This window comes from Ipomoea nil, unplaced genomic scaffold, assembly GCF_001879475.1.
Source record: "Ipomoea nil cultivar Tokyo-kokei standard unplaced genomic scaffold, Asagao_1.1 scaffold3172, whole genome shotgun sequence".
Classification (NCBI taxonomy): Eukaryota; Viridiplantae; Streptophyta; class Magnoliopsida; order Solanales; family Convolvulaceae; genus Ipomoea; species Ipomoea nil.
In genome coordinates this window covers 1664828-1682259 of record NW_017619600.1, presented here as the reverse complement: position 1 = coordinate 1682259, position 17432 = coordinate 1664828, and the positions used below count along the sequence as shown (strand labels likewise).

Genomic DNA, 17432 nt, shown 5'->3' with positions numbered 1-17432 from the left:
ACAACTTATCGCCCGAGATGACATAATTGGGTGCCCGCAATTTCGTTAACTTCATATCCGCCTCGTCCTGTAGTGAGGAGCCATCCGCCATGTACCTCTTGATATGATCAATCCAACACGGCTCCCTAGCCTGCACAGGGCAGACCCACGAAACATCAATACTTGAAGTTTCAAGATCTTCTAGCCAAGCGATCTTCCGGATATGGTTGGGGACTCCGGTGCTTAGTTTTGAGAGCATGTCGGTGTCGGCATTCTGCTCTCTTGGCATTTGGTGTATCTCGTATCCCTCAAAATGGCGCAAAGTTTTCAGCACCGCGTCCCTATATTTCTACATGCTTCCTTCATTGGCTTCATATTCCCCTGACACTTGGCTGACTACCAGCTTCGAATCGCAGCGAATTCGGACCTTATCAGCTCATAGCCCCGCTGCTAGTAGTAACCCGTTGAGGAGGGCTTCATACTCCGCCTCATTGTTAGATAACTCTAAATGGAACCGGATAGCATAGTAGGCGCGGAATCCTTCTGGAGTGACGAGCACCACACCTCCACCGCAACCTTTGGTGCTAGATGAGTCGTCCGTAGACAAAGTCCACCACCCTCCATCTTCGGTCTCTACCTGCTCCGTCACTTCCCGGGTCGTGCACTCCACAATAAAGTCTGCAAAGGCCTGACCATTAATGGCTGGCCTCGGTTTGAATTCGATGTCAAACTAGCTGAGGTGCATGGCCCACCTTGCCATCCTAGCTGAGCTGTTGGTATTTCGGAGAAAGCCTCCTAGCGGCTGGTGCGGGAGCACGTGGACAGGGTGACTACGACAAACACTGTTTTCTCTATCACAATGTACCGTAGCTCAGTAACGTGTAGGGCTTTACTTACATAATAAATGGGGCGCTGAGTCCCTCCTTCTTCTTTGACCAGGACGGAGCTAATCGCACCTTGTGACACGCCCAAGTACAGAAGTAGGGTATCACCTACCTCTGGCATTGCAAGCAAGGGCATGGACAATAAATATTTTTTCAATTCCTCGAAAGCCTTTTGGCAGTCTGGAGTCCACTCGAACCCTTTATTCTTTTTCAAGATTTAGAAAAAGGGGAGGGATCGTTTGGTCGACTTAGATAAAAACCGGCCTAGGGCTGCCAGCTGCCCATTGAGCCTTTGGACTTCCTTTATGGACCGCAGAGGCCCCATGTCAAGGATAGTCCTCACTTTTTCTAGGTTTGGCTCAATCTTGTTCCTAGTGACCATAAAGCCCAAAATTTTCCCTCGTTAATGGTGAAGGTGCACTTTTTTTGGTTTCAAACGCAAGTTAAATTTCTTCATAATGGAAAATACCTCGCTAAGATCCTTGACGTGGGAGATGGCCTTGCGACTTTTGATGATCATGTCGTCTACGTACGCTTCCATGTTCCACCCCAACACTGTTTTAAACAACTTTGCCACTATGCGAGTGTAGGTAGCTCGGCGTTCTTCAACCCGAACGGCATGACCAAGTAGCAGAATATACCTTCTGGGTGGTGAAGGCGGTCTTCTCGGCGTCTTACTACTGCATGGATATCTTATGAAAGCCTCGGAAGGCATCCATAAAGCTCATCAGCTCATATCCCGTCGTCTCATCCACCAATTGATCTATATTTGGTAATGGGAAACGGTCCATAGGGCACGCCCTATTGAGATCCATTTAGTCTACACACATCCTCCAAGTTGACCCTTTAGGAGCTATGTAACACCCCAATTTCCATATCCAAAATTTCCTTAAATTTTTTTTCTGAATTTACAATTTACTAAAATCATAGCGGAAGCATTAACTAATCAAAAGAAAATGGGTGTTACCGCCACACTTAGACAAACAACAACCTAAGTGCTAAGGCTAAATTTACAACTTACAATAAACAACTCAAGATATGTACTAGTACAAAAACAACTAACAATTCAACTGTCTAACTAATAAATGATATCTCTAGGTGGTTCGCTCATTCTCATGCCCAATGCTCATGCAAGAGTTCCTGCAAAAATAATCAAAGAATAGAAAACAAAGAAACACACAAATTCAGCACTAAGCTTGTAAGATCTACTTCACCCCGTAAAACATTTTGCACAGCATATAACACATAGGATCAGATAGTTTACATCTAGAATGACACCTTAAACATTTTTATTTTCATCAATAATACCAAATCAGTATTTCTCACAATAGGAATTTTAGGAACCTTTCAAAAGTAATATATTTTTTTCCAACATGGAGGAACACAAATCTCAATGCAATGGGCAGGGTCTTGTTTCATCAAGCCCTAGTGAACAGTAATCACTCTACTGAACACTACACAAAATCCCATTCAATCTCAAATAATGGGCATGGTCTTAATTATTTAAGCCCTAGTGAACAGTAATAACTTTACTGAACACTACGTAGAAATCCCATTTAAACCAACCAAATAATGGGCAGGGTTTTATTCAATAAGCCCTAGTGAACAGTACTCACTCTACTGAACACTACGCAAAATTCCCATTTAAACCAACCAAATAATGGGCAGGGTCTTATTCAATAAGCCCTAGTGAACAGTACTCACTCTACTGAACACTATGCAAAATTCCTATTTAAAGTGGAACAGAACTAATACCTTAAGTGTGCACACCCCCAATGGGTTTCCAAGCCCAATGGGTAGTAACTAGTCCTTGTAGTCAGGATACATTTCTACTGACTACTACTCAACAAGGTAAATACCCTAGTGGTAGTGAGACAGGATATGGTTCTACAGCTCACTCCACAAAACAACAAGGAGTTTTTAGGCTTCCTAGTGAATCAGTATATTTCAACTGTTCACCCCTCAACAAACTGGGTCACAGCTCAAGTATCCAGAATTCATAACTAGATACTACACAAGTCAACAAAATCTCTTTATTCTCCATATTTATAAAAATGGTAACAGTAATGATACTTCTCAAAGCAAGCAACTTCTCAATATCTCAAATAAGAAACTGACGAAAATTTTCAGAAACCATGACCTGGATTTAAGAATTTACTGAGAAAAATAGGTAACACATTTTAACATGAAATTTTCCAGATAGGAGATACTGTAAATCTAGATTATACACAAAAAGTTTCAAACCAATCCAAGGTTTAAAAGTATTTTTCCCGAAATTTTCACCAACAGTGCACCAGACAGAAATTAAACTGGCAGTACACTGCCTCAACTTTACGCAATATTCTGGAAAAACCAAAACATATTTATAACCAAAACTTTTTACAATCATCAAATATAACAAGTCTAGGTTCTTCATAAAATATTTCATGCAAAAATAAGTTTAGGAAGCATTTTTCACGAATTTTTCTTTACAGTTGCGCCAGTCAAAATTTTCTCTGGCAATGATCAAATTGAGTAAAAATTTTCCTTTTTAATCACCACAAAATCACCATATCACATATCCAGGGATTTCAAAACATCTAAACTCATATATCTATCCACATAATATAATCAAATAACTTTCCACGTTAAATATCACAAATTCATTAAAATCATGAATCAAATAAACACATAGGAAAAGTAATTTTTGATGTGGGGTAAAAGGAATTTTAGTGAACATAAATCTTACCTTAATCCAGAATCAACAAAACCCTTGAACCGAATCCTCCGATAGCTCCTCCGTAACCCTCCTTGAATTAACCCACTATTTGATTCGGTCGACAAAGACGAAAAAGAAAGATGATTACAGTAGAGAATTTTAGGAAATTAAAGAGGAAGAGAATTCTTATAAATCTAGGTCTCTTTTCCTTTCTTTCTTCTCTCTCTCCCGAATTAACTATAAACATATAAACATATATATATTAAACTTAATTTCATGAAGCTTAGCCGTACTGGACAATGGACATACATATATACACTAAAACTTTAGGTTTCTTTATAATATAATATAAACATATTAGTTTTAGAATTTAAAGGTTATTTATTATATTATATTACTAGTATGAGTTAAGGAAATAGTAATAGCCATAAATAATAGTAGTAGACTAGTCTCAAATAATTTTGGATTTCATAAAATAATATAATTATGGACCATATAGTAAAAATATTTTATTTAAACAATACTATTTATAACAAAATACTCAAATAACCGGGGTATCACAAGCTAAGACTACATTGCTCAACCATTGGGGGTAGTAGATTTCTTTGATATGTCCCACGTGAAGCAATGCAGCCACCTCCTTTTTTACAAACTCCCTCCGTTCTGCCGACATGTACCTCTTTCGCTGATGCATTAACTTCTCGTTGGGATCCATTGCCAGTTTGTGGGTTATGATGCCTCTATCAACGCCTGGCATGTCCTCCAGCCCCCATGCAAACACTACGCTGAAGTGGCAGATAATGTCAACTATCTGGGCCCTTAGCTCCGGATTTAAGTCGGTGCCAATTTTCACCACTCGATCTGGTCTTGTGAGATCTAGAACTATGTCCTCCGCTTTCGACACAGGCTTAGCACGGGGCCAAGCTTCTTCCTCCTTAAAAATCTTCTTTGCAATGGTATGGACCTGCAAATCTCTTTGGCCAATCTTCTTGCATGCCTTTATGTAACAGCTATGGGCTGTTCTCTGGTCTCCTCTAATAACCCCTATCCCATTCGTAATGTGAAATTTCACGCAAAAGTGTTCCACTGACACTATTGCCTTGAGATCCTCTAGCACGGGTGTAACACCCCGTGTTACGGCCTTCAATCCCGGATTAATTATTAAATTAATCCCGTTAATAATAATTAAATATGATTTAATTCGGTTAGGTTTCCTTTAATTAATTAATAAAGGTCCACCATGAACCGTGGACCCTTGCCTAAATTAGAGTCATAAGCCTATTAGGAATAAAGAAAGTAAACCCTTTACTATTCAGATTCTAATTAGGAATCCTAGACCTAGTTATCTATTAGGAATAAAGGAAGTAGGCCTTTTACTATTCAGACTACGATTAGGATTCCCTTTAATTAATTAATATGGTCCACTATGGACCATGGACCCTTATCCCTTAACCCAATCCCTAGTTCCAAAAGGAATAGAATTAGCAAGCCTATAATATTCGTTCCTAACCAGGACTCCTAAATATATAAATAGGGGACTTAAGAGGCACTTAGAACCCCCCACCACAATAAACGTTCCACCACCCCAAAGTGCTCCAAGAATCCCCTTAGAAGAAATCAAGAAAGCAAGAAAGCTTAAAGAAAGACCCTTCATAGCCAAGGAATTAATTAAGGCTAAGAGGTAACCCATGTCTCAACAAAACCTATTTTCATAGCTATGATTTCCCCTTAGGGTTTCCCCCATATTATTGTGATTGGCGAGATATGATGATAATTATTGATGTTTGATGTGATGATCCCATGAGGGATCTTGATAATCTTGATATTGGGAGATTCTTGATGATTATGGAATTCTTGATGATTATATAGAGTTCTTGATGATTATGTGTTGTTCTTGATGATTGTGTGATGCTCTTGATGTTTATGTGTTATTATTACCGAATCTTGTAATTAGAAGACGAACCATATACTTGTTGATATAAAAGTGATTAGAACCCTAGGTTGTATCGTATGATCTTATTCTTGGATTATCGGGTGGGGAAATCGCATGTTTGGGTGTTGATTATATTAGAAAAGCATGATAGGTTATGTGCCGTCGTTTCTCGCATTTGATCCGTTAATTGTCTACGTGTTAATTATTAGTTGCGTTGTAAAGTGTCTAAGCATGGTTTCGGGTTCCACAAAGGTTCCCGGGACGTTATTGTGTGAAAAGAGTCAGTGGGGGGGTAGGGGACCCGCCACCTACCCACGGCCGAGAAAACACCGCCCGACAGCGGGTAGCCGGCCAACGGGCAGCTGCCCGCCGGCGACCCGCTGCCCGGAACAGTACACTCCGGCGGGTAGCCGGCGGGTGGCCCCCCATCCACCGGCTACCCGCTGAAAATTCATCCCACCTCGGGATCCCGGCTTCCCCGTTTGATGTTTCCCCTTTCCCCGTGGTGTCCCAACGGACTCCGTTTATCGTGCCTATGTCTAGTTTGATGTTTCGGGTACCGTCCGTAGGTTTATGAGTCTATTGTATTACATGCTAGTTGAATTGGTATCCCGTTGACCTAGGTGGAAGGAGTATGAACCCCTTAGGACTATTCTTAGTATGTGATGGATCACACATAGGTTTTGTTATACGTTTTCTCCCCCTTCCTAATGTGCAATATGGGTTGCATGTGCTTGCTATGTGTTATGTGTGTGTTACCCCAATTCGGTTGCGATCGGATTGGTTATCCTGAGCTGCGGTTCAGAAGCTGGCTGCGGTCAGATTGATACTCTTGGGCTGCGGTCCACCATTTGGTTGCGATCAAACGTTTCTATACGAGCTGCGGTTCGTCCTTTTTCCTGGCTGCGGTCAGATGACATTCTCTTGGGCTGCGGTCCACTGTTTGATTGCGATCAAACACTATGATGAGCTGCGATTCATCGGTCGGTTGCGATCGACCCCTCCGTGTTGCGATACGGGGCAGGGTGCTGCGGGGCTGTGTCAGAGCTATATGCGCTGACCCTCATGTATGGGCATGCGATTGGTCCTGTGGCGCCAACAAAGTGTGTTATGTGTTGTGACAGGGACGAGTTGTGATTACGAGTGTCTTGGGGGATGTGACTATGGGATTTATATTGGGGATTGTTCATGTTGGGTTATGATCATTGTTTATGCTTTGCCCTATCTGCCTTATCTGTTGGGAACTGCATATGCTCGTTATAACTGTTGCTCGTGTCTGGCCTTATCTGTCGAGTCATTCCCGGTTTTAAAGCTAGAGTTCGTAGGATATATCTTCATGTTCAAAATGGTTTTCGTATATCTATATATATATCTCTATATGTATTGTATTTCAACGCGTTGGAGTGGGTTACCAGCATCTCTCACTGAACAGATATATTTGGCTTTCAGGCACAGAAGATTAAGTCACTGGAGTGTGCTAGAACTTAGAAGTAGATAGTTTCCCTTTTGGCCTGCGTGCCACGTTTACGTATTTACGCTTTGAGGATATTAATTAGTTAGCCTGTGCACTTGGGTTCTCTAGCCCAGGTGTGGCATAGCACCCCGAACGCTTGTATTTATATCTTGGGATTTAATAAGATTCTACCTTTATTATAAGTTTTAAATGTCTTGAAAATCTGGGGTGTTACAACGGGCCTTCCTAATATAATGTTTTGCACGCAAGTAAGCCTCACCAAAATAAATTTCATGTCGAGTTTGCGATTGTTGGGGCTCGTGCCTATCTCTACTGGCAGAGCTACTGATCCCTCGGTTTCCACTGAATCGCCAGTAAATCAAGAGAGTGGAGTTCGTACCTCCTTGCGCTGGCTCCTAGCTAGCCACAATTTGGTGAAGACGTCGTAGTACATCACATTGAATGAGTTTCCTGTGTCGACTAAGATGCGGTGCACAATTACATCATTGATATCCATCTTAATCACCAGTGCGTCGCGATGGGGCAATGGACCCTCTGGGAGGTCGTCATCAGATAAGGTGATGGCCTCTCGCTTCTATTTCTTTCCTCTTGGAAAAATCACCACTTCTCCTACGTACAATTGTCGACTCCACTTCTTTCTCTTCGCGGGCGTATCGCCTCCCACGGGTCCACCATAGATAAAGTGTATGGTCTGCTTCTTGTATTTTCTGGGCTCTTCCTCTGTCTCTCTCTCACTTTCGTCCCGCTCAGATATTTGGTTATGTTCCCTTTTTTTGGCATTCGAGGTGGATGGTTCGGAGCCATCACCTTTCCTACATACATTTTTTGGTGGGTTGCGTTGTGGCGGTTGCTACTGTCTGGATCGTTTGACAAACTGTCGGAAGTAGCCTCTCTGGATAAGTTCCTCAATCTGCATCTTCAACACATTGCATTCTTCTGTATCATGGCCGACTTGCCTGTGAAACCTGCAATACTTGGTTTGGTCCGCGTTTGGGGAGACCTTCATGCACTCCGACAGGAATTTTACTATTCTCATCTCCTCGGCTTGCTTTAAAATGACACTGACAGGATGGGTAAGCGGGGTTAAATGACGCAGCAGGACCATACGAGGTTGCTCGTGGTCTCTGCCTCTCCTTGCGAACGACTAGTTTGGGCGTGGTGTTTGGTTGGGCGGACTAGCTTTTTCAGGCTTCCCACCCTTTCTACCTTCCTCTTCATCCGGCCTTCTTTCTCCTATCAACCTCCTCTGCTTCTACATAACGGTTGGCTATCCTCATCAATTCTTCGTAAGACCGGGGGTGATGGGCGTTCAATTGCCTATGAAAATCCCCTGATCTTAGCGCGTGGATAAATATCGGAATTGCCGTCTTGGAGACATTGTTGACCTCCTTTTTTGACATTGTTGACCTCCTTTTTCCACTTATTCAGGAAATCTTTTAGGCTCTCGCCTCTGTCTTACTTTATTACGCAGAGGTGAGAGAAGGGTTTCTTACAATGTATGTTGCCAGAGAAGTATGTTAGGAAAGTTTTGGATCAAACCATTCGGGAGTGGACAAGAATGCCTTGCACATGACAACATCGCTCGCCCCGATCATTACCAAAGCAGCCTTATATCTTGTCATGTAGACACGCGGGTCGGAGGTCCCGGTGTACGCTCTGATGGCGGGTAACTTGAAGTCCTTTGGTAAAGGCACATCCATTATACATGGGGAAAATGGAGCCTCCATCCTCACCTTGGGTTCCGGCGATTGCTCTCTCGCTTCTACTTTCATTTCTAACTCTTCAATCTTCCTTTGCAATTTTTCAGCCATCCCGTACTCGGGAATCCTCTTCGTAGCGGGCCGACGCGGGTCGGCTCATCAAACTACCGGCGTGGGGCCGGCTCATCAGATTCGCCCATCTTCTCAGTTGGTGATCTCTCCTCTGCTTTACTCCCGTATCGACGAGGGCCTCTGGTGGAAGACCCCTCGGCCTGCGATCCCAATCTTTGCCATAGGGATGCCCTCTCCCCTAACCGTTCTAAGACAGACTTGGCAGCGGCTGGTTGTCTAACCGGTCCACTTCTTTGAGCGTCATTGATAAGTGCATTTTTGTCTATATTTTTACCCCTTCTTGAACCCATCTTATTTGTGAAATGCTTAAAAACTTGTGTGAATTGTGACTAATTTGTGTTGATTTTATTTAAAGATGCAATCATTCACAACAAGTGAGGAAGTCAATGATTTTTGGGAAGATTTGAGCAATTCTTGGACCAAGAGATCAACCAAAGAGTTTGGAATGCATTTAGGAATTTTCAGGAGCCTCGTACCCCCTTGCGTACGCCCATCCCTCATCTCATCCGTGATCTGAAAAACGAAGCAGGTGGCGTACGCCCTGCCGTACGCCCATACGCATGTCAGTATGTCCATTCCAGTGTTCACTGGAAATGCACCAAAAATGGTACTGCCTGGCGTACGCCCATCCCTGAGGCAGTACCACTGTGCTCTGTTCACTATATAGGCGCGGTTTTAGTCATTTCAACTTGGTTTTGGACCTTGTTCCAACCCTAGACATTTCCTTTCATATTTTAGTGTTAGATTAGGCTTAGATTTAGTTCCACAACATATTTCAAGCCTGTAATCAAGGATTCAACACTTGGATTCCAAGATTTTCCATCCATTTCTTAGTGAAGTTTTCTTTCCCTTATCTCTATCTTTTGCAAGATTTATGTTTATTGCTTATGTTTTTGTGTTCTTTATGCTATTGAATCATGAGTAATTAGTTTATGGATTTCATTTAGGGTTGTGTTATCCATCTTAATGCTTGATTTGTGATTATTGCAAAAAGGGGGAAGAACACTAACCTAGGGTTCTTGAGTTTACGAAGGTTTTGTGTTTGTATTTTGTTAATGCTCGGTGTACAAACATTCATTAACATGTTTGGGAGGATTCTTGGCCTCAATGAGAGTTGGGTAAAGATTCCAAGCCACTCCTTGGTGTGCTGTCTTGGGTCCCTAGTTACACGGGTTGTATCCTGCTGCTGGTTTTCTCTCTCTTTAGGAACTCCACCTCTACTTCTTAGGGCTGTAGCGGGGGCACCTGACCCTGCAACCCTGCCATTGCCTGAGCTAGCACCGTCGCTACTTGCTGCATAGCCTGGGCGGTCGCTTGGAGGTCCATAATCTGGGCGGGTGCCCCTGCTCCTCCATTGTTGAGCTGTTCTCGGAGGTCTCAACGATTGTTATTGAGCTGGTCTCAAAGATCACCTGAGGTGTTGCCATTGCCATTCAAGTTGCGGGAACCGTGGCCATCGTGGGAGTTGCTGGATCCTGAACGAGCCATCTTTTCCAAATGTGCAACGTATTTTCTTGAGATTTGATCTCTCTTCTCAATGAAAGCACCAATGACGGTAAATAGTTTATCAGAGTATATTAAGAAAGAAGTATAACAATTTGTATTGCTTAAGTTTTTCAGTACAAGAATTAGAACGTCTCTCTCAGCATGGAGCCATCTACTTATACTAAATCTCCTAACGGTAAGTAACAACTACATCATAATGATGAGCCTGGCACTTATTTCCCTGTCTTGAATGGGTGGTAATAAATGATGGACTTTTAGGTGGTACCGGGTCAAGTGTTTGTTGGTGGTCCAGGTCGGGTGCTTGACCCATTACTCTATCAATACATATCGATATAAAACATCTTCAAGACATTTTTCAATGTAGGCTAACTGGTGTGTAACATTCCTTCAAGGAAACCATCGATCTGCAAGTTGAAATAATACTTGGGTTTCCCAAGTCTTTAATTTCAAACTCTGTCTTTAGGTGAGCAAGTATGGTCAAGCTCTATATGTGATTCAATAATGGCACGTTTGGTTCCTTTGCTTGGAATGGCATATTCCTTTGCTTGGTAAAAAATTTTATTCCCATGAACAATGTTCCTGGGAATGACCTATTCCCCTTACAAGGGGAATAGCTATTACTAGGGAGGCCCTGGTATTAAACTATTCCTGAGTCCTCAGGAATAGATGTTATATTTTATTTCCTATTTTACCCTTCCTCCCTTTCTCTCTGTTTTGCATCTCTTTCGATAGGATTCTTTCTCTGGCCAGTCTCCGCCATTGCTGAATTGCATCTCTTTTGATAGGCTATCAACATAGACTGAGATAATAAATAAGCAAGTAAATAACTCCATTAGCAACTATCTTTAGAGCACATAATATGACACATATTATTTGCATATTCCTTCTTCATGAAGAAATCACTCAATCAACTGCTGACTATTCCAAAACACATAAAATCTTCATAATTTATTAACATTATACATGTTGCAATTTTCATTTTCTCTTATTTTGAGAATTTTAAATCCATCATAGACTTTTCGAAATAAATATTCGTTTCATATCTAATTTTTTATTTACTGTCAATGTAATTATGTGGATCCTGAACCAGTATATAAATTGCCATTTTTTTCGTAAATGAAAGGAATTTAGAAAATAAATGTTGTGGACTCACAAAGAGTCCATCGGAGATATTCAATATGCATTTAAGTCCATAATGAAAGAATACAAAAACAGACATGATTGTCAAGTAGATGGGGAATGAAGTAGTCATGGCTCAAGCCATGGTTGACAGGAAGATGCAGAGTATTGGTGCAGCGATCCAGGCAGCAAATCTCGTCAGAGCAACATGGGCGGCCACAGACGGTGCAGGGGTGAAGGGAGGAGCAGGGGTGGAGAGAACCGATGTAACACCCCGTGTTACGGCCTTCAATCCCGGATTAATTATTAAATTAATCCCGTTAATAATAATTAAATATGATTTAATTCGGTTAGGTTTCCTATAATTGATTAATAAAGGTCCACCATGAACCGTGGACCCTTGCCTAAATTTGAGTCCTAAGCCTATTAGGAATAAAGAAAGTAAACCCTTTACTATTCAGATTCTAATTAGGAATCCTAGACCTAGTTATCTATTAGGAATAAAGGAAGTAGGCCTTTTACTATTCAGACTACGATTAGGATTCCCATTAATTAATTAATATTGTCCACTATGGACCATGGACCCTTATCCCTAAACCCAATCCCTAGTTCCAAAAGGAATAGAATTAGCAAGCCTATAATATTAGTTCCTAACCAGGACTCCTAAATATATAAATAGGGGACTTAAGAGGCACCTAGAACCCCCCACCACAATAAACGTTCCACCACCCCAAAGTGCTCCAAGAATCCCCTTAGAAGAAATCAAGAAAGCAAGAAAGCTTAAAGAAAGACCCTTCATAGCCAAGGAATTAATTAAGGCTAAGAGGTAACCCATGTCTCAACAAAACCTATTTTCATAGCTATGATTCCCCCTTAGGGTTTCCCCCATATTATTGTGTATTGTCGAGATATGATGATGATTATTGATGTTTGACGTGATGATCCCATGAGGGATCTTGATAGTCTTGATATTGGGAGATTCTTGATGTTTATATGGAGTTCTTGATGATTATGTGTTGTTCTTGATAATTGTGTGATGCTCTTGATGTTTATGTGTTATTCTTACCGAATCTTGCAATTAGAAGACGAACCGTATTCTTGTTGATATAAAAATGATTAGAACCCTAGGATGTATCGTATGATCTTATTCTTGGATTATCGGGTGGGGAAATCGCATGTTTGGGTGTTGATTATATTTAGAAAAGCATGATAGGTTATGTGCCGTTCGTTTCTTGTATTTGATTCGTTAATTGTCTACGTGTTGTCGTTAATTGCGTTGTAAAGTGTCTAAGCATGGTTTCGGGTTCCACAACGGTTCCCGGGGCGTAAAGTGTGTGAAAAGAGTCAGTGGGGGTAGGTGGGGGGTAGGGGACCCGCCACCTACCCACGGCCGTGAAACACCGCCCGGCAGCGGATAGCCGGCGGGCGGGCAACTGCCCGCCGGCGACCCGCTGCCCGGAACAGTAATTCCGGCGGGCAGCCGGCGGGTGGCCCCCCACCCACCGGCTACCCGCTGGAAATTTCCCCAATTCGGGATCCCGGCTTCCCCGTTTGATGTTCCCCCGATCCCCGTGGTGTCCCAACGGACTCCGTTCATCATGCCTATGTCTAGTTTGATATTTCGGGTGCCGTTCGTAGGTTTACGAGTCTATTATATTGCATGCTAGTTGAATTGGTATCCCGTTGACCTAGGTGGTAGAAGTATGAACCCCTTAGGACTATTCCTAGTATGTGATGGGTCACGCATAGGTTTTGTTATACGTTTTCTCCCCCTTCCCAATGTGTAATGTGGGTTGCATGTGCTTGCTATGTGTTATGTGTGTGTGTTACCCCAATTCGGTTGCGATCGGATTGGTTATCCTGAGCTGCGGTTCAGAAGCTGGCTGCGGTCAGATTGATACTCTTGGGCTGCGGTCCACCGTTTGGTTGCGATCAAACGTTTCTATACGAGCTGCGGTTCGTCCTTTTTCCTGGCTGCGGTCAGATGACATTCTCTTGGGCTGCGGTCCACTGTTTGGTTGCGATCAAACACTATGATGAGCTGCGGTTCATCGGTCGGTTGCGATCGACCCCTCCGTGTTGCGATACGGGGCAGGGTGCTGCGGGGCCGTGTCAGAGCTATATGCGCTGACCCTCATGTATGGGCATGCGATTGGTCCTGTGGCGCCAACAAAGTGTGTTATGTGCTGTGACATGGACGTGTTGTGATTACGAGTGTCTTGGGGGATGTGACTATGGGATTTATATTGGGGATTGTTCATGTTGGGTTATGATCGTTGTTTATGCTTTGCCTTATCCGCCTTATCTATTGTGAACTGCATATGCTAGTTATAACTGTTGCTTGTGTCTGGTCTTATCTGTCGAGTCATTCCCGGTTTTAAAGCTAGAGTTCGTAGGATATATCTTCATGTGCAAAATGGTTTTCGTATATCTATATATATCTCTATATGTATTGTATTTCAACGCGTTGGAGTGGGTTACCAGCATCTCTCGCTGAACAGATATATTTGGCTTTCAGGCACAGAAGATTAAGTCACTGGAGTGCGCTAGAACTTAGAAGTAGATAGTTTCCCTTTTGGCCTGCGTGCCACGTTTACGTATTTACGCTTTGAGGATATTCGTTAGTTAGCCTGTGCACTTGGGTTCTCTAGCCCAGGTGTGGCATAGCACCCCGAACGCTTGTATTTATATCTTGGGATTTAATAAGATTCTACCTTTATTATAAGTTTTAAATGTCTTGAAAATCTGGGGTGTTACAGTTGGTATCAGAGCTTAAGTTTGACCCTAGGATAAGACTCTTAAGACCGGACTTTAGGACACTAGGCTTGAACTCTAGGTACTTAGGAACATAGGATCCAGGAATCTTAGGACGCGCAGTGAGATTGTTAAACCTACACATAACTTCCCCTCACTTCATCCCTCTCTAACTTAAAGGAACCTCCCCCTACGCTTACCACACCAGGTAAGGGTGCGAATAGATAAGTTTACTTCCACAACTGGGTAACATACACTTACCCGATAAATCGCCTCGTCCTAACTCCCGTCAAAAGACTTGACAAGGACCCTGACCAAAGAAAAGGAAAATTTGGGATGACTACTAAGAAGAGGCGTTACAGTCAGGACTGCTAAAAGGGACGGACTGCAATACGCACCAACCCAGGGTAACCACGATAACCCCCGAGTCAGACAAATGACATGCACCTTCCGACAAGTTGTCTTATCTCGGCAAACCCGGTTGTGGCTACAACAAACAGGAAGGAGAACTAGGACACCTATTAAAGTAGCGAAGGAACGACACCATTAGTTGAATCCTTGGGTGCAAGGTAAGTATATCGCGACACCTTGCGACCCCACCACCCCAATTTAAAATATCATCCGCCCTGAAACCCCAACATCTGGATACCCTATTTGTTGAAAACTCCCACCCCGAATCCTTAATTACCTTAAGAGAAAATTCACAACCGTCATGACCTTGCTCACCCTTGTTGCGTTTAACCCAAACCCTCGGAAACCCTAAATTGTTATTGCCCTTACTCTAAGTTCATATCCCCACTCCGTTTGGAAACCCTGTTAAAAACCGTAGAGCAGCATAAGGCCCTTACCCTGCCCAGGGGCGTGAAGAACCGACATTCATTGATTCAATATTAAAATAAGCTATTAGATAGGAATCGGCAAAGTAGGTGGAGGTTACGAATACGTATCACCCCACCCTTGCACGAAAACCGTGAAGGCTTCACGAGAAACCATAGCCTGTACGTACGCCACCGAAGAACGCCATGCGTTGACAAGAGCGGGCAAACAAATACGTTCAATGTGTCAGGGGCCCTCGCTACAGAAAACATCGTCAAATAGGTGCAACAGGCCGAACCTCGAGGAGGACATAAATCCTTGCTAAGAATTTCATCCACCAAGGAAGGGATGAAACCCAATAGAACAAGAAAGACTAACCCGAAACCCCCCTTACCCTTAAGAACCCTCGGCAAGGATTAGGAGTCAAGACCTAGGGGTTTGACCCACTAAACCGATTGGGTCCAAACTTCTGGACATCCGAGGGGAACGTGCACGGAAACCATCACGAGAATTCCCCTGGAAGCCATAGAAACGAAGGGGACTTCGACACGGGAAGAGAAGATCAAACGAAAATCTTAGAATCAAACAAAGCCAAGGAAAAGGGATCACCAGTTCGACTGCACGCCACAACCAAGCCCCAAACAGGCATAATCACTCGAAGCCAAGAGTCCTTAGCCCTTTCCCTCCCCTTGCCAATCAAGTACCATTTCGTTAAAGAATCCGTCCTATCACTCCAAACCTCGCTCTTGATCCCTCATTACAGACGAACCCGTACAAGGTGGCAACCTTCCTTCCTGTATTTACGACCTTGAGACATCGACCCTATCCGCCCCTCGACTTTGAAACCTAGCCCTTGCACTCCTTACACCCCTTTAAACCCAGACCAAGAAAACATAGATATATATATGTATGTATATCTACCTCTAGAACTCGTGCTTAAGGATCAATGAACATTGTACGATGGGTCATCCTATGTATCCAAGTCCCTTTTATTGTGCACAAGGGCATGGGACTTTGTCAGGACATGAATCTGTGCATTTTTGGGGTCTTTCCCGAAGGAATTGACTATTCCTAGTCACTTTCCCCGCGGGTCCCCAACGGGACCTTGGCGGGTCCTTGGCAGGAGCTTGGCAGGCGGACGACCGCCCACCTCGCGCCCACTGGTACAATGTGCTGATTTCTTAACCCTCATTTTATTGATTTGGTGGCGCACTTGTGTGGCCTCGATTGAGAATGTGAGTCTTGGGTAAGGAACCATGGACCACCCAAACATAGTGTCTACGTAAAAGACCTTGACGCACGAACACCATCGGGAAATCACAATCAATTACATTGCACGAGTAATTGAAATCGGATCCTACGATACAACCGACTAGGGATGTTTGGCGTAAAGGATTGCGCAAACCAAGGAGGCGAGTTGGGAACTCGTACTAAGAACCCACGAAAACCTTAAAAGTCAAAATGCTAAGGAAGGGACCGGGACTCCCCCAAACCATGGACATCGTTCGAGCAAATCAGAGGACTCCTTACAAGTTGTATGGAATCAAGAAACTACGTAGGCCATGGTGCTAAGCAAAAGGGTGAAGAACACATTCGCGCCAAGACTTCAAGGGTCATTAAGGACCTACAAGGAGATAAGGTGACTCGTAAAGTCGCCGAGTCGTCCCACAACGAGATTTGGTAACCGACTGCGCTTTAAAAGAAAAAGGGCACGCAAGGACACCTTCATCATTAAAAATAACACAAACAGGGCACAACAATGCCGAACCTCGGGTAAGACATGAAGTCTTACTAAGAATTTCATCCACTAAAGAGGAGATGAAATTCAATAAGAAGAGAAATTCAACCCAAAGTCCATCGACTCCCAAGAGACTTTGGGAAGAATTTGGGAAATGCGCCCTAAGAGATTGGCTTGGTTGACCCAACTCGGTCAAGACCTTGGGCGCATTAAAGAAGTAAGTGTTGAATCACCCACGGGAAATTCCCTCAAGAAAGAAGAGAAGGATGAAACCTTAGCCTGGGAAGCAAGGTCTAACAAGGATCTTAAAGATCAAGCAAGCACCAACACCAAGGAAGGAGGATCATCAGCTCGTCGGCCGCATCGTGATCAAAGCCATCTAACCAGATTATTCACTTTGGGATCGAGAAACCTTAACCCGTCCTAGCCGAATTCCTTTCCCTCCCTCGGAAAATCGGCCCCCTTCCTTATTTCAAAACCCTTTCTACCCTTCAGACCCCATTCTCAATCCCATGTTTTAACGATTCCATACAAGTGGCAACCTCAAAACCTAAGTTGCAACCTCGAAAACTTGATCCTAATTCCTGAATTCACCGTGTCCTCAAGTTTGAAACCCACTCTCTTGCCCTGTAAAACCTAATCGTTCCCAAAAAAAACCCAACACACATAGGCGTGCAAGTATACAATTTCCCATGGAAT

General features: G+C 43.3%; 1 protein-coding gene across 1 annotated transcript in view; it reads left to right on the top strand.

The window, feature by feature from the left end:
- Positions 1–11538: 11538 nt before the first annotated feature.
- Positions 11539–17432, top strand: part of LOC109168068 (magnesium transporter MRS2-B-like) — a 13152-nt gene continuing 7258 nt past the window's right edge. The window contains exon 1 of the mRNA XM_019317123.1: positions 11539–11691. Within this exon, the coding sequence (XP_019172668.1) occupies positions 11539–11691 (153 nt within the window). The remainder of the gene's footprint in view (positions 11692–17432) is intronic.